Here is a 27,971-nt window from a genome sequence, read left to right as displayed (position 1 = left end):
AGCGCCTCCTCAGCCTATGTCCACTCTGGTAGTACTTGAGGAGTCCTTCAGCCCGCCACTGCACTGTGGGAGCGCCTTCTGGGCTGGCTGAGGCTGGAGCCAGCTCCCTCTGCTTGTGGGGAGGTGTGGAGTGAGAGGCACAGGTGGGAACTGGGGCAGTGCACGGCGCTCACAGAGAGTTCCAGGTGGGCATGGGCTTGGCGGGCCCCACACTTGGAGCGGGCATCTGGCACCGCCAGCCCCGGGCAGTGAGGGACTTAGCACCCGGGCCAGGAGCTGAGGAGGGTGCGCCAGGTCCCCCAGTACTGCCAGCCCAACTACGCCATGCTTGAATTCTCACAGGGCCTCAGTGCTTCCCCACGGGACAGGGCTCAGGATCTACAGCCCACCATGCCTGAGCCCAACCCCGCCCTGTGGGCTCCCGCGTGGACCGAGCCTCCCCGAGAGGCACCGCCCCCTGCTCCATGGCTCCGAGTCCCATCGACCACCCAAGGGCTGAAGAGTGTGGACATGTGGGACTGACGGACAGCTCTGCCTGCGACCCCAGCGCAACATCAACTAGGCAAAGCCCGCTGGGCTCCTGAGTCGGGTGGGGACTTGGAGAACTTTATGTCTAGCTAGAAGATTGTATATGCTCCAATCAGTACTCTGTGTCTAGCTCAGTGTTTGTAGATGCACCAATCAGCACTCTGTATCTAGCTAATCTAGTGGAGACTTGGAGAACTTTTCTGTCTAGTACTCTGTGTCTAGCTAAAGGATTGTAAACGCACCAATCAGCACTCTGTATCTAGCTAAAGGTTTATTAACACACCAATCAGCACCCTGTAAAAATGGATCAATCAGCTCTCTGTAAAGTGGGCCAATAAGCGCTCTGTAAAATGGACCAATCAGTATGATGTGGGAGGGGTCAAATAAGGGAATAATAGCAGGCTGCCTCAGCCAGCAGAAGTATCCTGCTCGGGTCCCCTTCCACACTGTGGAAGCTTTGTTCTTTCACTCTTTACAATAAATCTTGCTGCTGCTCACTCTTTGGGTCCACGCTGCCTTTATGAGCTATAACACTCATTGCAAAGGTCTGAAGCTTCACTCCTGAAGTCAGTGAGACCATGCACCCACCAGAAAGAAACTGTGGACAAATCCGAACATCTGAAAGCACAGACTCCGGATACACCATCTTTAAGTACTGTAACACTCACCGCGAGGATCCGTGGCTTCATTCTTGAACTCAGTGAGACCAAGAACCCACCAATTCCGGACACAATTACATTAGTCAACTTTCCCTAAACCATGAATTGCCTGATGGTGAATAAGCACTGACTGCTCACTAAAGGCTTTGCCACACTTTACTACGCTTAAAAGTTTCTCTTTCTCCGGTGGCAGATTCTACTATGCCTTTTTAAGGTGCGATTTACTGCGACTAGAAACTTTGTCGTACTTCACATTTGTAAGGTTTTTCTCTCCAGTACTGAATTCTATGATGACTTGAAGGTGTGACTGGTCAAAACCTTCCCACATTCAGTACACTTGGCAAAGGTTTCTCTGCCAGTAATGGTGTAGTATGTCTTGCCAGGAGTGAATTCGCACAAAGGCACTTGTCTGGCATGCATTTGTAAGATTTCTCTCCGTTGAAGTCTGATGGCATACAAGGGACCAGTGACGGAAGGTATTTCCACCTCATTACACTTGTAAGGTTTCTCACCACTATGAAGTCTACGATGGCATAGAAGGGATGCCTTCTGGCTGAAGGTCTTGCCACACTCATTACACTTGTAAGGTTTCTCACCACTATGAAGTCTATGATGGCATACAAGGGATGACCTGTGACTGAAGGTCTTGCCGCACTCATTACACTTGTAAGGTTTCTCTCCACTATGAATTCTAGTATGTTTTGTCACGTAGGAACGACACGTGAAAGCCTTGTCACAAACTGTACATTTGTAAGATTTCTCTCCACCATGAAGTCTTCGATGGCATACAAGGGATGACTTGTGACTGAAAGTCTTACCACACTCATTACACTTGTAAGTTTTCTCTCCAGTGTGAATTCTGGTATGTCGTGCCAGCTGTGAATTCCACGTGAAAGCTGTGTCACAAACCTTACATTTGTACGGTTTCTCTCCAGTGTGAATTCTCTTGTGTGTCTCAAGGGTTGATTTGCGACTGAAAACTTTGTCACATGCTTCACATTTGTAAGGTTTCTCTCCAGTATGAATTCTATGATGACTTGAAAGGTGTGACTGTCGATTAAAAACCTTCCCACATTCATTACACTTGTAAGGTTTCTCTGCAGTGTGAATTGTAGTATGTCTTGCCAGGAGTGAATTACGCACAAAAGCCTTGTCACAAACCGTACATTTGTAAGATTTCTCTCCGTTATGAAGTCTACGATGGCATACAAGGGATGACCAGTGACGGAAGGTATTTCCACACTCATTACACTTGTAAGGTTTCTCACCACTATGAAGTCTACGATGGCATACAAGGGATGACCTGTGACTGAAGGTCCTGCCACATTCATTACACTTGTAAGGTTTCTCTCCACTATGAACTCTACGATGGCATACAAGGTATGATCTGTGACTGAAGGTCTTTCCACACTCATTACACTTGTAAGGTTTCTCACCACTATGAACTCTACGATGGCATACGAGGTATGACATGTGAATGAAGGTCTTGCCACACACATTACACTTGTAAGTTTTCTCTCTAGTGTGAATTCTTCTATGTCGTGCCAGCTGTGAATTACACGTGAAAGCTGTGTCACAAACCTTACATTTGTATGGTTTCTCTCCAGTGTGAATTCTCTGATGTATCTCAAGGGTTGATTTCTGACTGAAAACTTTGTCACATTCTTCACATTTGTAAGGTTTCTCTCCAGTATGAAGTCTATGATGACGTGCAAGGTTTGATTGTTGGTTAAAAGCCTTGCCACACTCATTACACTTGTAAGGTTTCTCTCCACTATGAATTCTAGTATGGTTTGCCAGGTAGGAATGACACGTGAAAGCCTTGTCACAAACCTTACATTTGTAAGGCTTCTCTCCAGTATGAAGTCTGTGATGACGTGAAAGGTGTGATTGTTGATTAAAAGTCTTGCCACATTCATTACACTTGTAAGGTTTCTCTCCACTATGAATTGCCTTATGAATTACAAGGGCTGAATTATGACCAAAGATCTTGCCACACTCAATACACTTGTAAGGTTTTACTCCATCACATTTATATTGTTTGTCTCCTAAATGGATTATCTGGTGTTTCCTTAAGACTGAGCTACAATTAAAGGCTTTATCACTCTCATTACATTGGAAACTTGTTTCTCTCATGTGTACTTTCTGTTTTTGTGCGAGTAGTGAAGAATTTGGGGAATTACTCTCATAGTTATTAGAAATATGGATTTGGGGCCTACAAGAAATTCTTTGGAATGTTGAAAGTGAGGGAGTATCATTGGTAGACTTCTCAAGTTGATTAGCAATTATACCTTTGATCTGAAATAAGTGGAGTTGAGGCAGATGCGAATGAAAGCATGATCCAAGCTGATCATTAATAGGCTTGTTTCCAGCTTGCCTTTGATCATATCGGTCTGTACTCCCAGCCAACATTTTAATTTTTGTCATGGGTGCTTCATGACCATTTCTTTCATCTTCTTGACACTGAAAATCAATGTCATGAATTTCTTTCTCAATATCCTGGAAGCAAAAATCTCCAATGTGATGACTTTCATGTCTTTGCAATGTCCCTGTGTGGAACACTTCCGTATTGCCCTGCCCTGTTGACAAGATCTCCTTCATCATGCATTTGGAAGAGATATCTACAAAATATAAACACCAATAGGTTTCTAATTAACTACAGATGGTAAATCATATTGAAGTGTGTAAATGTGACACTTCAGTATGACACTTCATATTTATATGAAGAAGGCTCTCACCAAGAACCAATCTAGCTGACATCTTGCTCTTGGATTTTCCACTTTCCAGATTCATGAGAAATAAATTGCTATGTCTTAAGCTTTCCAGTTTAAGCTATTTCTTTTTTTGTCTGTTTTTGAGATCGAGTAATGCTTCATCACCCAGGCTGGAGTGTAGTGGCACGATTCTCCTCCCTAAAGAGATTCTCGTGCCTCAGCCTCTTGAGTAGCAGGAACTACAGACACATGCACCATGCCTGACTAATTTGTTTTTGTTGTTGTTGTTGTTTTTCTCTTTTTTTGGGAAATGGAATCTAACTCTGTCACCCAGGCTGGAGTGCAGTGGCACGATCATGGTTCACTGCAACATCCACCTCCCAGGTTCAAGTGACTCTTCTGTCTCAGTCTCACAAGAAGCTGGGATTACAGGTGCATACCAACACACCCAGCTAATTTTTGTATTTTTACTACAGACGGGGTTTCACCATGTTGGCCAGGCTGGTCTTGAACTTCTGACCTCAGGTGATCCGCCTGTCTCGGCCTTCCAAAATTTTGGGATTATAGGCATGAACCATCATGCCCGTCCAATTTCTTTTAATTTAGTAGATTCAAGATTTCATTATGTTTGCCTGACTGGTCTCAAACTCCTGACCTCAAGACATCTACCCACCTCAGCCTTTCCAAGTGCTGGAATTAGAGGCGAAAGTCACTGCAGGTGGCCAGTCTAAGCTATTTCTGACAGAACAGTGAGATGAGTGAGACAGGAAAATGGGCATCTCATCATCAACATCACTGAAGGCTGACAAATCTTACTAAACAAAGGAAGTTGAGACTGTAGTATAAAATGTATATGAAGTCATCTAATAGTATTCACTTGTTTTAAAAAGCAGGTGAACGAAATCACCTGAGGTTGGGAGTTCGAGACCAGCCTGACTAATATGGAGAAACCCCCTCTCTCCTAAAAATACAAAAATTAGCCAGGTTTGTGCCAGGCATAATCCCAAATACTTAGGAGCCTGAGGCAGGACAATCACTTGAACCCAGGAAGTGGAGGTTGCGGTGAGCCGAGATTGCACCATTGCACTCCAGCCTGGGCAAGTAAAGGGAAGCTCCATTAAAAGAAAAAAAAAAAAAAAGAAGCCGGGTACAGTGGCTGATGCCGGTAATCTCAGCACTTTGGGAGGCTTAGATAGACAGATCATTGACGTCAGGAATTCGAGACAAGCCTAGCCAACATGGGGAAAATTCATCTGTACTAAAAATACAAAATTAGCCAGTGTGGTAGCACATGCCTGTAATCCCAGCTACTTGGCAGGCTAAGGCAGGAGAATCACTTGAACCCGGGAGGTGGAGGTTGTAATGAACTGAGATTCTGCCATTGAACTTCAGCCTGGGCAGCAGGAGCAAAACTGCATCTCAAAGAAAAAAAAAAAAAAAAAAAAACCCTGGAGGCAAATTAACATAATTTCTCAAATAACGACAGCAGGCCCACAGTATTCATGTACATGATCCCAATTTGCACATACGGTAAGTGAGGGACAAGACTTGATCCTGGACCTGAAGGATCCCATGACATCTACTTAGGCACAATAGTCAGCCCAGGCATTACAGGAAATGACTGCACACAGAAAATACAAGCAGAACAGAAAGAAGTACACCAAGGGGGATACAAGGGCTGAGCTGGGACAAAAGGGCTGAGCTGTGCTGCTTACAGTGGTGCCAAGTCATCCCTCATGGATCATGTGCTGAGTCATCATGCCCTGCACACATTGATTCAGGCAGCCTCCTATAATTTTGTCCAGTAGATGAACAAGGTCTTGACTTACTCAGTGAGAGTAGTGTTGGAGGCGAGGGGTTCACGGGGAAATTGGAGTGTTCAGCATTACAAAATCAATAGACTGGAAAGAAACTGTATTTGCATCCAGATCAATGTATCATGTGAGGCAAGGCCAGGAAAGGAAGGGTAAGTGTGGAAGGCAGGAAGTAATTGGCACGTAGGAGCGAACTTCGTGCGTGCACATCTGTGGGAATAGAATTCCACTAGGATAGACCAAATCTTGAGCTTGGAGGAAAGTGGAACTAATTTAGCAATGGTAAAATATTGACCCAAGGTTAACTATGCAAATTACAATATGGGCAAGGGACAAGAATGAACGAGATCCAAACAAGCAGCAGTATGGTGGCCTGAGGTGAAAGCAGTTTTACATCTCTTAAATTCAATACCTCTGATTCCTAGTTTCAAGCATATACTCAACAATATGCCTTGTGTAGATTCCAGAAATACATACACATACACACACACACACACACACAAAACAAGTAAACTATGAAGAGTACAATAGAGCAATGCAGGAGACCACGGAGGTGAACAAGGATCCTCTGGCTGAGTAGGTAGAGATGTGTTTGTGAAAACAGAGCCAGGCTGAGTGAAGTGGCTCATGTCTGTAATCCCAGCACATTGGGAGGACGAGAGGGTGAATCATGAGGTCAGGAGTTTGAGATCAGCCAGGCCAGCATGGTGAAACACTGTCTCTACTAAAAAAATAGAAAACATTAGCCGGGCATGGTGGTGCACATCTGTAATCCCAGTTACTCAGAAGGCTCAGGTAGGAGATTGCTTGACCTGGGAGGCAGAGGTTGCAGTGAGCTGAGATTGCATCACTGCACTCCAGCCTGGGTGACAGAGCAATACACCATCTTAAAAAAAAAGAAACTATACCTTTAAAAAAATGTGGTTTCACCATGTCGGCCAAGCTGGTCTCAAACTCCTGACCTCAGGTGATTCACCCACCTCAGCCTTCCAATGGGCTGGGATTACAGACATGAGCCAACGCACCCAGCCTGGCAGTATTATTTATAATAGTAAAGAGAAAAAACCAACCCAGATATCCATCAACAGATAAATATATGAGGAAAATGTGGTACACACATAAAATGGAATAGTATTCAGCATTAAAAACAAACTCGGATAGGCAATGGCTCATGCCTGTAATCCCAGCACTTTGGGAATCCAAGGCAACCGAATCACGTCAGACGAGGCTATCAAAACCAGCCTGGCCAACATGGCGAAACCACCATCTGGAATAGAACTACCAAAAATTAGTCGAGTGTGGTGACACATGCCTGTAATCCCAGCCACTCAAGAGGCTGAGGCAGGAGAATCACTTCAACCCAAAAGGTGGAGGTTGCAGTGAGCCAAGATCACACCACGGCACTCAAGAGACTCTGACTCAAAACAAACAAACAAACAAACAAAAAAAACCATAGAAATGAGCAACTTGAAAGCCACTGTGTATCTTAAGGAAATGACAGTAGAATTAAACTATGGAAACCTCATTCAATCTCACAACCTCCCTCAACAACATTGATTAAAACCATATCTGCTACAGGGTTGATCCTACAAAAAACTGAACAGAGGTTTTCTTGTTAAAAATGAACAATGACACATATTGGTATGAAAATGTGAAATGAGCAAGAGTTCAGTGAAGAGCCTCATACATATGAGGCTGTGAGCCCGAATGACGTCCTCGCTGGGAGGAATTTCAACACCACTGACTGCTGCTTAGAGAAGATGATCATTAGTTTACGGGATGAACATTGTCACAGTGCCAGTGAGAGACGCTTCTGTGATGCTCCTCAAAAACCAGAATGAGCTGGGCACGGTGGCTCATGCCTGTAAACCCAGCAGTTTTGGAAGCCAAGGTGGGTGGATCATCTGATGTCAGGAGTTAGATATGAGCCTGACCAACATGGAGAAACCCTGTCTCTACTAAAAATACAAAATTAGCTGGGCATGGTGGCACATGCCTGTAATCCCAGCTATTTGGGAGGCTGAGGCAGAAGAATCGCTTGAACGTGGAAGGCGGAGGTTATGGTGAGCCAAGATCACACCATTGCACTCCAGCTTGGACAACAAGAGTGAAACGCCACCTCAAAAAACAAAAACAAAAACAAAAACAAACATGTATGGGGCAAAATCACAAAAGAGAATACAAAACCAGGAAGAGCCACGATAGACAACAGCAGACTCCTCAGGCCTACAGGGACATTTTCCTCACCCACTGACTCCAGGTTCCTGTAGTTCTCCAACATCACTTCCCTGTATAAAGCCCTCTGCGCAGGGTTCAGGCATTTCCACTCCGCCAGTGAGAATTCTATAGCCACATCCCTGAAAGTCAAGCGTCCCTAAAATGAAACATACATTTCCACAAAACATTATGGAGGAGTTATCACCTTCACAGGAAATGAGAAAAGAGAAAATAAGTATGTATTTGATCAAAGATCATGTTCTGACAAAACCAAGTTAAGGTATTTTTGAATATTTTTTCCCTATAGTTGCATTTTATTATACTTTTCCTTGAAAGATGTTAAGATCCCATCAGTCATTAGGGAAGTCTGGATTTTATGGACAATATAAAAACTATATAAATAAAAAGGAAACACAGGGTCAGGCGTGGTGGTTCATGACTGCAATCCCAACACTTCAGAAGGCCAACACAGACAGATTATTTGAGGTCCAGAGTTCAAGACCAGCATGGCCAACATGGTGAAAACTTGTCTCTACTAAAAATATAAAAATTAGCCGGGCATGGTGGCAGGCACCTGTTATCCCCGCTACATAGGAGGCTGAGGCAGGAGAATCACCTGAACCCAGGAGATGGAGGCTGCAGTGAGCCAATTGTGCACCACTGTACTCCATCCTGGGCAACAGACTGATACTCCATCTAAAAAAAAAAAAAAGCAGTGATGGGCAGTGGCTCTCGCCTGTAATCCCAGCACTTTGGGAGACCAAGGCAGGCAAATAATGTGGTCGAGAGATTGACACCATCATGGCCAACATGACAAAACTACGTCTCTACTAAAAATACAAAAAATTAGCTGGGTGTCATGTTGTGGGTCTGTACTCCCAGCTACTCAAGAGGCTGAGGCAGGAGCATCGCTTGAATCTGGGAGGCAGAGGTTGCAGTGAGTCGAGATCACACCACTGCACTTTAGCCTGACAACAGAGAAAGACTCCATCTCAAAAAAAAAAACAAACAAACACAGAGTTTTCTCTACAGATATGTCAGATATTACGTTCCACATACAGGTGACATTTAGTCTCTAGGTGAGCTAAAATACAAGTGCTGTTTCAGAGAGGACAACGTGCAATGTCTTTGAAAGAAAAGTATGAATCTAAAAACTATCATGATTGGTCAGGCACAGTGGCTCATGCCTGTAATCCCAGCACTTTGCGAGGCTGAGGTAGGTGGATCATGAGGTCAGGAGTTCGAGACCAGTCGGGGAACATGCTGAAAACTCTTCTCTACTAAAAATACAAAAATTAGCTGGGCGTGGTGGTGGGTGTCTGTAATCCCCGACATTCAGGAGGCTGAGGCCAGAGAATTGCTTGAAACCAGGAGGCAGAGGTTGCAGTGAGCCAATATCATGCCACTGCACTTCAGCCTGGGTGACAGAGCAATACTCCATCTCCAAGGAAAAAAAAAAAAAAACTGTCATGATCACAGCAATAGCCATGACTAACATTTTTGAATGCTTCACATGTGCCACACACTGTTCTAAGTGCTTCCCGTGTCTTAGGCCACAAAATAACATACTACCCCATGAAGAAAGATCTGTACTTGCAGACAGCTGCATCACACACACTATAGGAAACTTGCCACAAATCAAACAGCTAAAAATATCAACACGAGCACCCGAATCCAGATGTCTGGGGTTCACATGTGAACATAAACACCTAAGTAACAGACACAGCTTTAAACTAAACTGACACTGACACAAGTCTATCCAGTGGAGAGAATGTGATAAAAGTCCAAGGGTAAGAACATGGAGCATCCTACAAGGTCACTGAATGGACACACACAGGCATGCATATAATCCTTCACGATACTTCTTATTTTATTTTTTTCCCAGACGGAGTCTCACTCTATTGCACAGGCTGGAGTGCAGTGGCACAATGTCTCAGCTCACTGCCACCTGTGCCACCCAGGTTCAAGCCATTCTCTGGCCTCAGACTCCCCAGTAGCTGGGGTGTGAGGTACCTGCCACTATGTCCATCTAATTTTTGTATATTTAGTAGCAACGGGGTTTCACCATCTTAGCCAGGCTGGTCTTGAACTCCTGACATCTTGATCTATCCACCTCAGCCTCCCAAAGTGCTGGGATTAAAGGCGTGAGCCACCAAGCCTGGCCCCTTCTTACTATTAACTCATTATGATGATAGTTGACAACAATGAAAAATACTTAAAATCATTACAATTATTATTTTAAAAAAAACTTATTGCAAATGTGTTTCCTACATAAACCATGGGCTTATCCATCCATGTGTTCATACACACACATCATGCCATTATACCCGTGGTGGTGTGCACTTCTAATCCCAGCTACCCGAGAGGCTGAGGCAAAAGAATCACTGTAATCCGGGAGTCAGAGGCTACAGGGAAACAAAATCACACCACTGCACTCCAGTCTGGGCGAAAGAATGAGAGTCAATTCAAAAAAAATAAAAAATAAAAGAAAATAAAATCAATGATATAATAAAGCATCCTGTACCACTGATGCCTATCTCCACTTCCCATTCCACCATGAGTCATTAAAAGTGCAGAGTTTGGCCAAGCACGGTGGCTCAGGCCTATAATCCCAGCACTTTGGGAGGCCTAGCTGGAAGAATCACAAGATCAGGAGTTCAGCCAGCCTGACCAATATGGTGAAACTCCATCTCTACTAAAAATACAAAAAAAAAAAGACTGGGCGCGGTGGCTCACACCTGTAATCCCAACACTTTAGGAGACCGAGGCAGGCGGATCATGAGGTGAGGAGATCTAGACCATCACGGCTAACACGGTAAAACCCTGTCTCTATTAAAAATTTTTTAAAAATTAGCCGGGAGTGGTGGTGGGCACCTGTAGTCCCAGCTACTCAGGAGGCTGAGGCAGGAGAATGGCATGAACCCGGGAGGCAGAGTTTGCAGTGAGCTGCGATTGCGCTACTGCACTCCAGCCTGGGTGACAGAGTAAGACTCTGTCTCAAAAAAAAAAAAAAAAAAAAATTAGCAAGGCGTGGCAGCAAATGCCTTACTCGGGAGGCTGAGGCAAAAGAATTGCTTGAAGCCAGAAGGCAGAGGTTACAGGGAGCTGAGATCATGCCACTGCAATCCAACCTGGGCAACAGAGCGAGACTCCATCTCAAAAACGTGCAGAGTCAGGCCGGGCTGGCTATCTGCCATCAAGAATGTCAGCAATTTGGGAGGCCAAGACGGGAGGATCACTTGAGGCCAGGATATCAAGGCTATAGTGAGCTATGATTGCACCATGCACTCCAGCCTGGACAACAAAATAAAAATATAATATAAAAAATAAGGCCGGACACAGTAGCCCACATCTTTAATCCCAACACTTAGGGAGTCTGAGACAGGCAGATCATGAGGTCAGGAGTTCCAGACCAGCCTAACGAACATGATGAAACCCCGTCTCAACTAAAAATACAAAAATTAGCTGGGTGTGGTGGTGCGTGCCTGTAGTCCAGGCAACTTGGGAGGCTGAGGTAGAAGAAATGCTTGAAACTGGGAGGGGGAGGTTAAATTGAGCCGAGATGGTACCATTGCACTCCAGCTTTAGTGACTGAGTGAGAGTCCATCTTAAAATAAAGAAATATGTACATACATACATATATACATACGGTGACCCATGTCTATTATTCAGGCTCTTTGGGGGGTTAAATTAGGGATTAGTTGAGCCCAGGAGTTTGAGGCTGCTGTAAACTCTGAATTGTGCCATTGTACTCCAGAACGAAGCCACAGAGTGACACCTTCTCTCTCTCTCTCTTTTTTCTTTTGAGACAGAGTGTCACGCCATTTCCCAGGCTGGAATTCAGTGGCACAATTTCGGTGTACGGTAACCTTCACCTCCCGGATTCAAGTGATTCTCCTGCCTGAGCCTCCTGAGTAGCTGAGATTACAGATATGCACCACCACATGCAGCTAATTTTTGTATTTTTAGTAGAGATGGGGTGTGAGCCCTTCCCACAACCATGCCCAGTAGAGCCTCTTCCCAAGTTCATGTCACTGGGTCACAGGAGACAGAATCTCAGAGCAGGTGACAGGAATTGAGGGCAGGCATGGGTGAGTGTGAGCGAACCTGTTAGGCAAAATGCTTCAGACTCAGAAAAGACTGGCTACTACAATTCCTGGCATTTCAGAAAGGAAAGAGACAGATTAATCCCCAGAGGAACATCACTTCACCTGAGGAAGGGCCATGCCTGCCTCCTTTCCTTTCCTCTTCTCAGCTGCTTGCTCACGTAACATGAGTCTTTAGAAATCAATCCTGTATGTGAAAAAAAAAAGTGAGACTTCATGTTAGAAATGACTCACTCCCTTCCTGTGACAAAAACACATGAACAGGGGAGACCTCACCCTGTACAAAGATGGTCCCCCACTGCCCACTGCACCAGAGACCATGCAGAGATAAGAAAACCCCACAGGAAGACCTATAAGTGTACGTTTGAACCCGGTCTTCAGATCTCACTCCCCTCCTGGAGAAGCCCCCACACACGAGGCAGCAGGGGCAGCTGGGCTGGACTGATCTCCCCTTCAGGGTACAGACTCTTCCCTGACCAAACCCCATCCAGAGAACAGTCCCTCATCTCTCTGTGGATCACAGGCTGAGCTCAGCCCTCAGAAATGGAGGACACAGAGCTTCGATGCTCAATGCTGCACACAGATGACAAGCACCTGGGCCACTGCAGCTATTACTGAGGGTGGACTCCAGCCCTTCAGAATAAAAATCCCTGCTAAAGCAGCACAAAAGCTCTATTTGCAAAATGCTCTGCAGTCTAATGTGAAGCCAGGGTTGAGCTCCACTCAGAGGGGCGAGCCCAGCACAGCCCCACGTTCTGGCTCTGCTCTTCCCTTGGGGCCTTGTTCTCACCAGGATCCAGACAGTGGATGGCAAAGGCACAAAAGTAATCACAGTGAGGCCGGGCACGGTGGCTCACGCCTATAATCCCAGCACTTTGGGAGGCAGAGATGGGTGGATCACGGGGTCAGGAGTTCAAGACCAGACTGGTCAACATGGTGAAACACTGTCTCTACTAAAAATACAAAAATTAGCTGGGCATGGTGGTGGGCACCAGTAATCCTAGCTATTCAGGAGCCTGAGGCAGGAGAATTGCTTGAAGTGGGAGGCGGAGCTTGCAGTGAGCTGAGATCCCACCACTGCACTCCAGCCTGGGTGACAGAACAGTCAATGTGGACCAGAGGTGGGATGAAGGTTGGGCTGTAAGGAAAATAAACCTTGGGGCCCCAAATCACTAAGCAAAAGAGAAACGTCAAGGTGGAAACTGCTTAGGGAACAAGACTCCCCTTCTACTCAAAGTCACCCCTCTGCTCCCTGACATAGATGCATATCTGAGTGCCTCCTTTGGAAAGGCTAATCAGAAACTCAAAAGAAGGACCCAGTACAGTGGCTCAGGACTGTCTGTCATCCCAGCACTATGGGAGGCCTAGGCAGGCAGATCACTTGGGGTCAAGACATGGAGACCAGCCCAGCCAGCATGGTGAAACCCCAACTCTACTAAAAATATAGAAATGATCGGGGCATCTACTTGGGAAGCTGTGGCAGGAGAATCACTTGAACCCAGGAGGCAGAGGTTGCAGGGAGCCGACATCCTGCCACTGCACTCTAGCCTGGGTGACAAAATGAGACTTCATCTCAAAAAAAAAGGAAACTCAGAAGATTGCAACCATTTGTGCCTCAGTTCTCTGTGACCTGGAAGCCCCCACCCTGCTTCAAGTCTTCCTGCCTTTGTTTAAAGTTGGCCACCATGCAGACCAAACCAATGTACTTCTTACATGTACTGACTGATGCCTCATGTCTCCATAATATGTGTAAAATGAAGCTCTGCCCCGACCACCTTGGGCAAAATAAACTTTCTAAATTAACTGAGATCTGTGTAAGATTTTCTGGTTTCACAGCTGCAATGTCAAATGGGGGGCTGTGGGAGATCACAAAGGAAACCCGAGAAGATGATATCAGAACACAGACCTAGCAAAGAAAGGCTGCTTGTCACTTGCAGCTGAGGGGCAGAGAGTCCTAGACAGAGGGACAGCTCAAGCGAAGGCCCTGAGACAGGAGCAACCTCAGCAGCAGGAAAAGGAAAGTGACCCATGTGGCTGGAGCAGTGGAAGAGAGGAGGGCACAGGTAGATGAGGTCAGAGAGGTCCTGGGGGCACAGACACATAGGGATACGGTCTTCAAACATTTTTCTCCCACAACCCAAAAGAATTTTGAAAGTCAACTATGATCCCAGCTACTCGGCAGTCTGAGGCAGGAGAATTCCTTGACCCCAGGAGACAGAGGTTGCAGTGAGCCGAGATCGTGCCATTGCACTCCCCCTGGCCCACAAGAGTGAAAATTTGTCTTACAAAAAAAAAAAAAAATTGGAAGTGATGTATCTTCTCACTCTTTTCACATATACATGTAAGTTTCTCTTTATATTATAAATTACAACACTTACAAATAATGTAATTTATTTCCCATATTTAAAACATATACTGTCAAGTTCGGCTAAGTTTCTGGAAGAACACAGTCACTCTCAACTGAGCTGTGCAGACTGCAAGGGAATGTGTTTGGGGATTTAGGAAGTCACTTATGGACACCTGAAGGTGGGGATGCCTGTTTGATGTCCCAGGAGAGAGCTGAGGAGACAATTGGACACAGGATTGTAAAGCTCAGTGGCGAGGCCTGCAGGGGACATGGAGTCGTGTAGGTGGCTGAAAGCTCTGAGATGATAAGGTTCAAGGTGATTTGAGTCTAATCCCCTGTTTTTGCTCATCCTGGAGAGCTAGAATCCACTTGAAATTTGAGTTTAAAATGAGCAGTAACCTCTCCCAGAAGAAAAGCCACACACTGTATGTTGTCAGTCATTTCAGGGGTCAGTGTCACTCTGACTGAGCTTTCCTGGTCGTATTCCTCACCTCTATGTTACAGGTGGGCTCACCGAGGCTCACGGCGGGAGACATTTCCCCAAGTTATCCTGAGAAGCTCCGAGGTGAGGAGGAAGGAGTTGTGGCTGATTCCCATGTGATGGCCTGGAAGGCCCAATAGGCTGCCTTGGTCTTCCCCTCTAGAAAATTCCAAGACTAGCCAGGAGTGGTGACTCACCCTTGTAATCCCAACACTTTGGGTAGTTGAGGCAGGCAGACCACTTGAGCCTAGAAGTTTGAAACCAACGTGGGCAACATAGTTAACCCCATCTCTACCAAAAATACAAAAAATTAGCCAGAGCTCATGGCATGCATCTGTGGTCCCAGTTACTTGGGAGGATGATGCAAGATCACTTGAGGCTGGGAGGCAGAGGTTGCAGTGATCTAAGATTGTGCCACTGCATTCCAGCCTGGGTGATAGGGTAACACTTGATCTTACAAAAAAAAAAAAAAAAAAAAAAAGCAGCCAGACAAGGTAGCTCATACCTGTAATCCCAACACTTTGGGAGGACAAACTGGGTGAATCACGAGGTCAGGAGTTCGACACTATCCTGGCCAATATGGTGACATCCCATCTCTACTAAAAATACAGAAATTAGCCAGGTTTGGGGGTTCACGCCTACAGTCCCTGCTACTTGACAGGCTGAGGCAAAAGGATTGCTTGAACCTGGTAGGTGGAGGTTGCAGTGAGCTGAGATCATGCCACTGCACTCCAGCCTGGGCGAAAGAGCAAGACTCCATCTCAAAGAAAAACAAACAAACAAACAAAAATTCCAGGACTATTTTTTATATACCTGAGCAAAGCAAACTTCTTTCAAGTTGTAAGGTTCTGATGGCATCAATCCCAAACATATAATTACTCACTCCCAAAAAAATGTTCAAAATATGCACGACTGTGCACACATAGCAATAGGTCTTTGAAACACTAAAAAAGAGGCAGCTGTAGAAATGAGATCTGAGCAAATGCTTTTCTCATGAACATATGGGCTCAGCTAAACCAAGGTTCCAAGTCAATCCAGCCCATCCTTCAACATCTGTAGAGAATATTATAGACCAGAGGAACCTGAGGGAGACACTTACTTAGAAGCTCACAGATCACCATTTTTTCTGATGACAAAAGAAAATGGAATAGGCTACTTCAACTAAATTTTCATGTTAGGGTAAAGAAAAAAGGTCCCTGATATCATTATCAACTACACACTGAAACAACCTAAAATCATATATCACATAGTAGAAAATGTTTTCGATATACGATAAAGACTAGAAAGCACACAGTCCTCAATGTAAACTGAACACAATTTCATAGAGAAACAATTTTAAAATGGTTAAAAAATATAGATCTAATGAAATCTTGGGTAAAAGGAGAAATATCTGAAAACATATCATACTTTGAAAACAATGAGGCCAGGCATGGTGACTCACACCTATTATCCCAGCACTTTGGGAGGCCGGGGCAGGAAGACCACAAGGTAAGGAGTTCGAGACCAGCCTGGCCAACATGGAGAAACCAGGTCTCTACTCAAAATAGAAAAATTAGCAGGGCATAGTTGTGCACACCTATAACCCCAGCTACTCAGGAGGCTGAGGCACAAGAATCTCTTGACTCCAGGAGGCGGAGGTTGCAGTGAGACCACTGCACTCCAGCCTGGGTGACAAAGAGAGTTTCAATAAATAAATAAATAAATATATATATATATAAAAAAACATTAGCCAGGCTACTCCTCCAGTCCCAGCTACTCCAGAGGCTGAGGTGGGAAAATCACTTGAGCCCAGGAGGTTGCCGCTGCACTGAGCTGTGATCCTGCTACTGTACTCCAGCCTGGGAAACAGTAAGAGTGTCTCAAAAAAAAAAAAAAAAAAATTAAAGGCTGGGCATGGCGGCTCATGCCTGTAATCCCAGCACCTTGGGAGGCTGAGGCGGGAGGATCACTGAGGTCAGGAGTTCAAGACTAGCCTGACCAAGATGGAGAAACCCCATCACTACTGAAAATACAAAATTAGCCAGCCATGGTGGTGCTCGCCTGTAATCATAACTACTCAAGAGGCTGAGACAGAAGAATCACTTGAACCCCAGAGGTGAAGGTTGCAGTGAGCCAAGATCACGCTGTTGTACTTTAGCCTGGGCAACAAGAGCAAAACTCCGTCGGTCCTTATTTAACCTCTTGTTGCCCTTCTCCCCAATCTTTTGATCGCCCTCAATCTCTATATATTACCGCCTCTTATCTCTGCGTCTCCTCTGCTCTGTTAAATTCTCTCTTCCCTGTTACATTCCCCTGTCCCCGTTACATTCCCCTGTCCCCACTCTCTAGCACCCCAAAAACCCAAGTGTCCTTCCTTCCGTGGTTCTCCCTGTTCTCCTGGCCACCAGCACCACTCTGGGGGTTTGAAGTAAGAAGCCTGCATCCCGGAGAAGCGCATTTTCCGGGGGGTGGAGCTGGGCAGGCAAGAATACCCGGTGTCATAGGGCAAGCCCCTGGGACCTGCCCAACGCTGATTCAGGGAAAGCGGTGACTGCAGAGGGAAGACTTGGGGAGCAGCAGGGCCCGGCACAAGGAGGGACCTGGGGGGCAACGGCGCCTTAAGACAAGGGTGGCCCCTGCAGGCACCCAGGACCCAGGAAGAAGACGCAGCCTTCCCGGGACTGGGGCCGGGAGCCTGGGAGGCGAGCCTGGAGGCGCTCAGGGCGGGAATCCACCTCGCGGATGAGGACTTTAAAAAGCATGGGGTGGGAGAAGTCAGAACAAGGTTTTGACCAGGAAAACTGCGCTATAGGAAGTGTATACAGTGCCCTATAACAGAAAGACCGGGTAGGGGACCAGCCTCCGGACGACTTCAACCCCAAAAGGAAGCAACTCCTGGACTCTTAAGGGGACGTCTCAGTTTTCTCTGGGTGAAGGAAGACAGGCAAGAATTTCCAGGTCCGTGGGAACTCCACGTCCCAGGGACAGAAGCGCCAGGGACCTGGGAAGGGCATACTTAACACAAGACAGCGAAACTCACGCGCCGCGGTAGGACCTTCACTCCACGGAATCCCCTTCCGGGTTTGCGCGCGCAGGACAGAAGCCAGGCCTGGGCGGGGCCCGCGAGCAGTGTAGCGGGGCCTGGGCGGAGAGACCTTGCCCTTTAGAACCCGCAGACAGCCGGGCCAGGGCGGGAACCGTGCGTCTCTCGGCCTCGCACCCAGCGTCTCTGTTTTCTGGGTTTTTGGAGGTGAGAGCGGCCAGGAAGGCTAAGGCATAATTCAAAAGCCCTGGAATTGTCTGGAACGGGCATGCAAACTAGAATGTGAAATGCAAAGCCCTGCCTGGGCGGGAGGTAGGATTTCATGCTGACAGCCCACAGAACAGAATAGAAATCCTCTCCATTTCTATTCTCCATTCACTCCAGAGGGAGAGTCCACCCTGTGCTCAGCTTCAGAGACTCCCCTAGGGCCTCCCCCTGGGAAGAGGGACGGAGTGTTCAGGCCAGGGAGGAGTGAGGTCACCACTTGCTGCTTAAACAAAACAAGGTTGCAGGCACGGGGCTGAAGCCTGAGGTCCCAGCTACTCAAGAAGCAGCAGCGGGAGAATCGCTGAAATTGGGGGTCCAGGCCAGTCTGGGCGACAAAGTGACACCCCCTCCCGTAGGTCTCCCTTCCTTGTCTCTCTCTGGCTGTGCAGTGGCAAGATTTTGGATCACTGCAAGCACCTCCTCCTGGGTTCACACCATTCTCCCGCCTCAGTCTTTCCAGTAACTTTGACTACAGGTACCCGCCATGATGCCCGTCTGTTTTGCATTTTTTAGTACAGAGGGGGTTTCACCATGTTAGCCAGGATGGTCTGGATCTCCTGACCTCGTGATCCGCCAGCCTCAGCCTCCCAAACTGCTAGGATTACAGATGTAAGCCACTGCGGCTGGCCTTGTGTGTGTTTTTTCTTTTGTTTTTACCGCTTTTAAATAAAATTTTTCATGGTGTGAGATAGGGATCCAGCATTATTCTTTTCCATGTGAATATCCAGTTAGTTGTCCCAGCACATTTGTGAAAGAGATCTATTACTTTCTCTCGTTTTCACTTTTTTCTTTTTTTTTTTTTTTTTGAGACGGAGTCTCCCTCTGTCTCCCAGGCTGGAGTGCAGTGGCCGGATCTCAGCTCACTGCAAGCTCCGCCTTCCGGGTTTACACCATTCTCCAGCCTTCCAAGTAGCTGGGACTACAGGCGCCCACCACCTCCCCCGGCTAGTTTTTTGCATTTTTTAGTAGAGACGGGGTTTCACTGTGTTAGCCAGGATGGTCTCGATCTCCTGACCTCGTGATCTGCCCGTCTCGGCCTCCCAAAGTGCTGGGATTACAGGCTTGAGCCACCGCGCCCGGCCTGTTTTCACTTTTTTCTTTCCTTTTATTTATGAGACAGAGTATTTCTCTGTGGCCCATGCTGGGGTGCAGTTGTGAGATTGTGGCTCACTGCAGCCTTTGCCTCCTGAGTGGAAGCTATTCTGCCTCAGCCTTTGGAGTAGCTGCTATTACAAGCGCACACGACCACGCCCAGCTAATTTTTGTATTTTTGGTAGAGATGGGGTTTCACCATGCTGGCCAGGCTGGTCTGGAACTCCTGACTTCAAGTGATCCACCTGCCTCGGCCTCCCAAAGTGCTAGGATTACACTTGTGAGTCACCGTGCCTGGCCCAGGAAATATTCTTTACTTCACTTTTTAAATGTGAGAAAATATAATTGAAAAACAAAGAGTATTCCGCCAAATGAGAAATCATCTCTACGACGATAATAGAGAAATTAAAACTATTTTATTAATAAATAAGCTTCAGGACAGAATGTGATGGGAAATAGAGGCAAACAGCTAAGAGGTTGAAAAGAGAGAAAGCGACTTCACTGTTCTGTACAACCCATTAAGTACATGTTTTCAAGATAAACACTAATCAGTCCTCAGGGGAGAGGACTTGAGAAGCCATTGGTTACACATAGTTCATCCTGGCTCTACTTGGTAACAGAGTTGAGAATCTCTGTCAGCTAATTAGCATCATCCCGAGGGAGGGGGAAATACCCTAACACTAACCATAATACAAAAATAATCTGGGCGTGGTGGCAGACACCTGTAATTTCTCTCTATTTTTAATACAGACAGGGTTTCACCAAGCTGGCCAAGCTGGTTTCAAACTCCTGAAGTCAAGTGACTCAGAAGTTTCGGTGTCCAAAAGTATTGGGATTACAGGCTTGAGCCACCAGGGTCAGCCAGGAAAACTCTTAGAAGTTGCGCCTGCATTCCCCTGGACTCAGGTTGCAGGACCACATTCCTCTCAAGGCTCAGAATTACTTAAAGGTCCAAAGCTTTAAATTGGAATCATTTGATATTTGAATTATTTAATTTCCTACTGAGACACAGGTACTATTTATCTTGTTGTTTGCCTTTTTTTTTTTTTCTTTTTGTTTTGAGATGAAGTCTCGCTTTGTTGCCCAGGCTGCAGTGCAGTCGCACAATCTTGGCTCACTGCAGCCTCTGCCTCCCAGGTTCAAGCAATTCTCCTGCCTCAGTCTCCCGAGTAGCTGGGACTACAGGCATGTGCCACCATGCCCGGCTAATTTTTTTTGTATTTTTAGTAGAGACAAGGTTTCACCATGTTGGTCAGGTGGTCTCGAACTCCTGACCTCGGGATTGGCCCACCTTGACCTCCCAAAGTGCTGGGATTACTGGCCTGAGCCACCACACCTGGCTATTGTTTGTCTTTCAAAGCGAGTACCCAAGTTCTTCAGAAATACAACCCTGGGCCAGGTGTGGTGGCTCACACCTGTAATCCCAGTACTTTGGAAGGCTGAGCCTGGAAGATCATCTGAAATGAGAAGTTCAAGACCAGCCTGGCCAACATGGTGAAACCCCGTCTCTACAAAACTATAAAAATCAGCCAGGCATTATGGTGGGTGCCTGTAGTCCCAGCTCCTCTGGAAGCTGAGGTGGGAGAATCGCATGTACCGGGCAGATGGAAATTGCAGTGACCAGAGATCACACCATTTAACTCCAGCCTGGGCAACAAGAGCGAAACCCCGTCTCCATCTGAAAGAAGAAAAGACTATCTCAGAAGACAGAAAACGCATTTGCAAATTTTCTAAATAAATGTCCTAAGAAAAGAGACGAAAGGAAAGAAAATCTCTTTCTTTATTTTCAAAGGAGGAATTGTACCTCTCATGTATTTGCTTGTTTGTTTGAGACAGGGTCTAGCTCACTCACCCAGGCTGGAATGTGGTGGCAAAAACAGGGCTCACTGCAGACTTCAACGCCCTGGCTCAAGTGATCCCTCCACCTTTTTCATCAAGCATTTGGAAGAGATATCTACAAAATATAAACATAATACATTTCCAATTAGGTCCAGATGGTAAACCATACTGAAATGTGGAAATACAACACAAAAAAATACTTATTTTAAACTTCCCAAACATGATCTTCAAAGTTTAGGAGCACAAAAGGAGTAAGATCCTTTAATAAAAGGCGATTACATGTTCTTCAAATCATTCCTATGGAAGCCTATTTCCAATATCGTGACAAAACACTGACAGGGCAGAAACATGTATAAGCCTAAAGTTAGGAGTGTTTTTCCACTGTGACCCTAAAGTGCATCACAGTTTACAAAAAACATATCACTGTCACACAAGGAAAAGAAAACTGTATATTTTTCATATTTACAGAATATCTACTGTATACAAATAAATTCTAAAAGACCAAACAACATACTATATTTATAAATAATCCACAACAAGCTTATGTAAGGGTAACCAAAATCAATGGAAATTCTGTATTGTCAAATAATCATTGCACAGAGAAGATAAGAAAAGATTACAAAAATCAGGCAGGCATGGTGGTGGGCACCTGTAGTCTCAGCTACTCGGGAGGCTGAGACACAAGAATTGTTTGAACCTCGGAGGCGGAGATTTCAGTGAGCCAACATTGTGCCACTGTACTGACAGAGTGACACTCCATCTCAAAAAAAAAAAAGTTAATACAATCTTTTTCTGAATACCTGTCATAAAATTACCTATATCCACGCAGAACAGGGACTTATTGAAATTAACAAGTGCAGTGTGTCAGTTATATTACATACCATATACCGAAAAGCCATATGTGAAATCTTAAATATTAATCAGTAAGCCATTGTAACCCATGATAAAACCAGCAAGCAAACAATAAGTACATTTATACAGCCTGCAGAATTCTAAACAATTCCCTCTTAAGAAAAAAGCCACAACTTCTACTTCCCACCAGCACGCACTATGAGAACTGAAATACATGTTAAGATCACCACCTTCTGATGTATGAGTTCAAGTAAATACACAGCATTAAAAGGAATAAGAACTGACGAACAGCATCGGAGGGTGTAATTATGATGTCACAGGTACAGTTAGGTAACACCAGGCAATACAGCAATTTTATATATATGCATTGCCCTTAGTTATCTAGTTAACTGTGCATAAAATACAAAACATAGACTGTGTACTAGGAAAATTTATAAACGGAGATCACAGAAAACATTGTATAAAACAAATTGCACAAGAAAAACAAGAAAAACCTGATGCCGGCTCCCTGGTCTGAATGATTATATTGGCCAAAAGCCATGTTCAGAGTTCTTATTGTCCAATAGGATGTTCCTGCAGATGGGGTCTTTGAGAGAATTTGGTCATGGGTGTTGACTACTCGAGAATAGGACCAGTGCTTTTATTTTTATTATTTATTTATTTATTGAGATGGAGTTTCCCTCTTGTTGCCCAGGCTGGAGTGCAATGGCACGATCTTGGCTCACTGCAACCTTTGCCTCCTGGGTTCAAGCAATTCTCCTGCCTCAGCCTCCCAAGTAGGTGGGATTACAGGCATGCACCACCACACCCAGCTAATTTTGTAGTTTTATGGAGACAGGTGTCTCTATATTGGTCAGGCTGGTCTCGAACCCCCAACCTCAGGTGATTCACCCGCATCAGCCTTCCGAAGTGCTGGAATTACCAAGTGTGAGCCACCGCGCATGGCCACGACTACTGCTTTTATAAAGGGAAACATTAAAGAGCTGATTGTTACTTCTTTTTTTGTTTTTTGAGACCAGGTCACGCTCTATCACTCAGGCTGGAGTGCAGTGGCATGATTCTCCTGTCTAAAGAGATTCTCCTGCCTCAGCCTCCAGAGTAGATGGGACTACAGATGCATGTCACCATCCTTGGCTAATTTTTTTTTCTTTTTTTGGGGGGGAGACAGAGTCTCACTCTGTCACCCAGGCTGGAGTACAGTGGTGCGATCGTGGCTCACTGCAATTTCTGCCTCCCAGCCAGGTCCAAGTAATTCTCTTGCCTCAGCCTCCAGAGTAGCTGGAATTAGAGGCATGTGTCAACATGGCCAGCTAATTTTTGTATTTTTGGTAAAGACAGGGTTTCACCATGTAGGCCAGACTGGTCTCGAACTCATGACCTTCAGCGATTTGCTCCCAAAGTGCTGGGATTACAGGCATGAATGAGCCGCCATGCCTGGCTTTGATATTCCTTACTTTTTCTTTATTTTTTTTCTCAGATGGAGTCTAGCTCTGTTGTTCAGGCTGGCATACAGTGATGGAATCTCGGCTCACTGCAACTTCTGCCTCCCGGGTTCAAGCAATTCTCCCACCTCAGCCTCCTGAGTAGCTGGGATTTTAGGCATCTGCCACCACGTCCGGCTAATTTGTGTGTGTGTGTGTGTGTATATATATATATATATATTTTTTTTTTTTTTTTTTTGAGACGGAGTCTTGCTCTGTCGCCCAGGCTGGAGTGCAGTGGTCGGATCTCAGCTCACTGCAAGCTCCACCTCCTGGGTTTACGCCACTCTCCTGCCTCAGCATCCCGAGTAGCTGGGACTACAGGCGCCCGTCACCTCACCTGGCTAGTTTTTTGTATTTTTTAGTAGAGACGGGGTTTCACCATATTAGCCAGGATGGTCTCGATCTCCTGACTTCGTGATCCGCCCATCTCGGCCTCCCAAAGTGCTGGGATTACAGGCTTGAGCCACCGCGTCCAGCCTAATTTTTGTATATTTTAAGTAGAGATTGGGTTTCACCGTGTTGGCCAGGTTGGTCTTGAACTCCTGACCTCCTGATCCACTCACTTGTCTCCCAAAGTGCTGGGATTACAGGCGTGAGTCACCACGCCCTGACATCCCTTTTAAAAACTGCTATGGCCTCAGCTTGGTGGCTTACACCTGTAATCCCAGCACTTTGGGAGGCCGAGGCAGCAGGTCACCTGAGGTCGGGAGTTAGAGACCAGCCTGGATCAACATGAAGAAACCTCATCTCTACTAAAAACACAAAATTAGCCAGGCATGGTGGTGTATGCATGTACATCCAGCTACTCAGGAGGCTGAGGCAGTAGAATCGCTTGAAGCCGGGAAGCGGAGGTTGTGGTGAGCTGAGATCATGCCATCGCTCTCCAGCCTGGGCAACAAGAGCAAAACTCCCTCTCAAAAAAAAAAGGGGGAGGGCTATGTAAGCCAGACACGGTGGCTCATCTCTGTAATCCCACCTGTAATCCCAGTAATTTGGGAGGCCAAGGCAGGAGGATACTTTGAGCCCAGAATTTTGAGATCAGCCTGGAAAACATAGTGAAACTCCGTTTCCAAAACAAAACAAAACAAAACAAAACAAAAACTAGCCGGGCTTGGTGGCTCATGCCTCTGGTCCCAGTTACTCAGAAGGCTGAGGTAGGAGGATCGCTTGAGCCCAAAAGGTTGAGGCTGCAGTTAGAGGAGATCACGACAGTGCACTCCAGTCTGGGTGATAGAGCCAGACCCTGCCTCAAGATATTATTTAATTAATTAAATTAAAAGTATTATGTAATAACAGACAGTGACTTTTTTCCCACTTCACTACCCACGTCCTACCCCATCCTAGGAAAAGGGAAGGCAGTGATTCACAACTGAATAAGTCACTTCCCTCTGGCTGAATAGGGATTCCAAGTGGAAGATACCTCTCATGCCAAGATTTATAGAATGTACATGTCTTATAGATACAAATTTTGAAATTCTCAATCTCATCTGTATAATTTAAACAAGTTTTCAGTTGTTAGATTATATACACGGAAGTCAACATGTCACAACTAATCATATCCAATGAACTCCCGCACTCATCTAAACCCAAAGTCTCTCGCCCTTTTTTTCTTTTGAGACAAGATCTCTCTCTGTTGTCCAGGCTGCAGTGTAGTGACATGATATCAGCTCACTGCAGCCTGGACCTCCTGGGCTCAAGTCATCCTCCCAGCTTGGCCTCCAGAGCAGCTGGACTGAGTACAGGTGCACACCATTAGGCCTGGTTATTTACTGGTTTTGTTTTGTTTTGTTTTGGCAGAGATGGGGGTCTCACTATGTTGCCCAGGCTTGTCTCAAACTCCTGGACTCAAGCAATCCCCTTGCCTCAGTCTCCTGAAGTGTGGAGATTACAGGCGTGAGCCACTGTGCCCAGCCCCTCTGTCTTCATTACGGTGCTTCCTTCCCTAATTCTGTACCTATCTCTCATTCTCCCCTTCTCTCTCTAGCTCTTGTTTTCTTTTCTTTCTCCCTGGGATTCTGTTCTTCATTTTGTACACTTCTCCTCTTCTGCTGTTTATCTCCTTCTTCCCTCTATTCCTTCTCTTCCACCTCTTCTGCTCCATCCTGGCAACTTATTAACCTCTTAATGCTCTTTCTCCCCAGTCTTTCAGTTGTCCTCAATCTCCATCTATTTCTGCCTCTTCTCCCATCTCTGAGCCTCCTCTGCTCTCCGTGTTAAATTCTCTCTTCCCTGACATACTCCCCTGTCCCCACTCTGTGGCACCCCAGATGTCCAGGTGTCCTCCCTGCTGTGCTTCTCCGACTGTTCTCCTTGACACAAGCACCACTCTGCTCTGTCTGTCCTGGCTCCAAATCCCTCCCTCTCTCCTTCACTCTGATGAGCCTCCCTCTTTGCTGCCACTCCCCCTACCTTGCCGTCCTTCATCTCTCTGTGTATCTAGCTTTTCTCTACATTTCTCCAGTTGCTTTTCTTCTTCTGCTTTCCTAGGTTTTTTTGTTTCTTTTTTTTCCCACTTTTGCCATCTCCTGGCATATCCCTTACCAATCCTCTATTTTCCATCTGTTATGGGCTTTTCTTCTTCTTCTTTTCTCTGTCTCAGGTTTTCTACTGCTGTCTGCCTCCTAATCCCTTCGGCCTACGCAATCGCAGGAAGGTTTGGAGTAAGATGCCTGCATCCCGTAGGAGCGCATTTTCCAGGGGCTGAAGCTCGGCAGGCAAGAACACCCCGTGTCACAGGACAGGCCCCGGGCACCTCCCCAATGCGAGTTCAGTGGAAGCGGTGACTGCGGAGGGGAGAGCTGGGGAGCAGCAGGCTGTGGCAAGAGGAGGGAGGTTGGTTGCGGGGCGACGGCGCCTTAGGACAAGGATATGGTCTGCAGGATCCCAGGACCCAACAGAGGACTCGATCTCCCCGGGACTGAGGCTGCGGCACGGCGCTCCAGGGCCCAACGACGGGGAGGCTGCAAGGCGCGCCCTGGGCAAGAATCCACCTCACCGGTGAGGACTTTAAATAGCGCGGGGCGAGATGAGTCAGAACAAGGTTTTGAGCAGAAAAACTACACAATAGAAAGTGTATACATTGACCTACAGCAGAAAGACTGGGGACGAGAACAGCCTCCGGACGACTTTAAACCCAAAAGGAAGCGACCCCCGGGCTCTCACGGGGATGTCACAATTTGCTCTGGGCGAACGAAGACCAGAGAGAATTTCGAGGTCTGTGGGGACCCCACGTCCCAGGGACAGAAATGCCGGGGACCTGGGAATCGGAGACTTAATGCAACACAGCAAAACTCACCGCCGCGATGTGACCTTCACGCCACCGGATCCGCTTCCGGGTTTGCGTTAATCTGCGCGCGCAGGACAGAAGCCAGGCCTGGACGGGAAGCGGGAGGAGGTTGGCGGCGCCTGGGCTAGGCAGCCGGGGGTCACCAGGAGGACAGACCCTGCCCTTTAGAACCGGCAGAGGGCGGGGCCGGGGCGGTACCTGCGCGTCTCAGCGGCTCTCCCAGCATCTGTTTTCAGGTTTTGGAGGCGAGAGCGCCAGAAAGTCTGAGGAATGATTCCAAAGCCCTGGACTTATCTGGAACTGGGATGCAAACTAGAATGTGAAATGCAAAGCCCTGCCTGGGCGGCACGTACGATATCACGCTGACGGCCCACAGAACAGAATAGAAATCCTCTCCCTTTCTATTGTCCCATTCACTCGGGAGGGAGAGTCCGCCTTGTGCTCAGCTTCAGAGACTTCCTTAAAACCACAGGCTGGGGTGCGGGACGGAGTGCTCAGGCCAGGGAGGAGTGAGGTCACCACCTGCTGCTTAAAGACAGCAGAGGCACGAGGGCGGGAGCCTGAGGTCCCAGGGACTCAGGAAGCACAGGAGAGAATGGCTGAGCCTGGGGTTCCAAGCCAGCCTGGGCGACAAAGTAACACCCACTGCCACAGGTCTCCCTTCCTAATCTCTCTCTCTTTCCCTTAAAAAAAATAAATAAATAAAATAAATCTTTTGGCCGGGCACGGTGGCTCAAGCCTGTAATCCCAGCACTTTGGGAGGCCGAGACGGGCGGATCACGAGGTCAGGAGATCGAGACCATCCTGGCCAACATGGTGAAACCCCGTCTCTACTAAAAAATACAAAAAAAACTAGCCGGGCGTGGTGGCGGGCGCCTGTAGTCCTGGCTACTCGGGAGGCTGAGGCAGGAGAATGGCGTGAACCCGGGAGACGGAGCTTGCAGTGAGCTGAGATCCGGCCACGGCACTCCAGCCTGGGCGACAGAGTGAGACTCCGTCTCAAAAAAAAAAAATAAATAAATAAATAAATAAATAAATCTTTTTTAAATAAAATTTTTGATGGTGTGATATAGGGATCCCACATTATTCTTTTCGATGTGGATATCCAGTTAATTGTCCCAGTACATTTATGGAAGAAATCTATTACTTCATTTTTTTAATGATTATTTACTTTTTTCTTTCTCTCTCTCTTTTTTTTTTCTGAGACAGAGAATTTCTCTGTCGCCCAGGCTGGAGTGCAGTGGTGAGATCTTGACTCAATGC

At 46.5% G+C, this 27,971-nt stretch overlaps 2 protein-coding genes across 2 annotated transcripts in view; both read right to left on the bottom strand.

Moving 5' to 3' along the window:
• ZNF701 (zinc finger protein 701) overlaps positions 1-8,076 on the bottom strand; it is a 33,976-nt gene extending 25,900 nt beyond the window's left edge. Inside the window, exon 1 of the mRNA XM_017952979.3 lies at positions 7,963-8,076. The gene's annotated coding sequence lies outside the window, so the exon portion shown is untranslated. The remainder of the gene's footprint in view (positions 1-7,962) is intronic.
• LOC101004548 (zinc finger protein 611) lies at positions 794-27,408 on the bottom strand. The gene is made up of 6 exons (XM_031660370.1): positions 26,718-27,408; positions 21,100-21,201; positions 12,144-12,225; positions 7,963-8,089; positions 1,506-3,808; positions 794-1,383 (listed from the first exon to the last, which is right to left on the bottom strand). Exons 3-6 carry the CDS (start codon positions 12,204-12,206, stop codon positions 1,267-1,269), a joined length of 2,610 nt encoding a protein of 869 aa, XP_031516230.1. The 5' UTR covers positions 12,207-12,225; positions 21,100-21,201; positions 26,718-27,408; the 3' UTR covers positions 794-1,266.
• Between the last annotated feature and the right edge of the window lie 563 nt (positions 27,409-27,971).

Source organism: Papio anubis, chromosome 20 (assembly GCF_008728515.1).
Source record: "Papio anubis isolate 15944 chromosome 20, Panubis1.0, whole genome shotgun sequence".
Lineage (NCBI taxonomy): Eukaryota > Metazoa > Chordata > Mammalia > Primates > Cercopithecidae > Papio > Papio anubis.
Note: the sequence above shows the minus strand (reverse complement) of the source record. Positions and strands in the feature narration are given on the sequence as shown.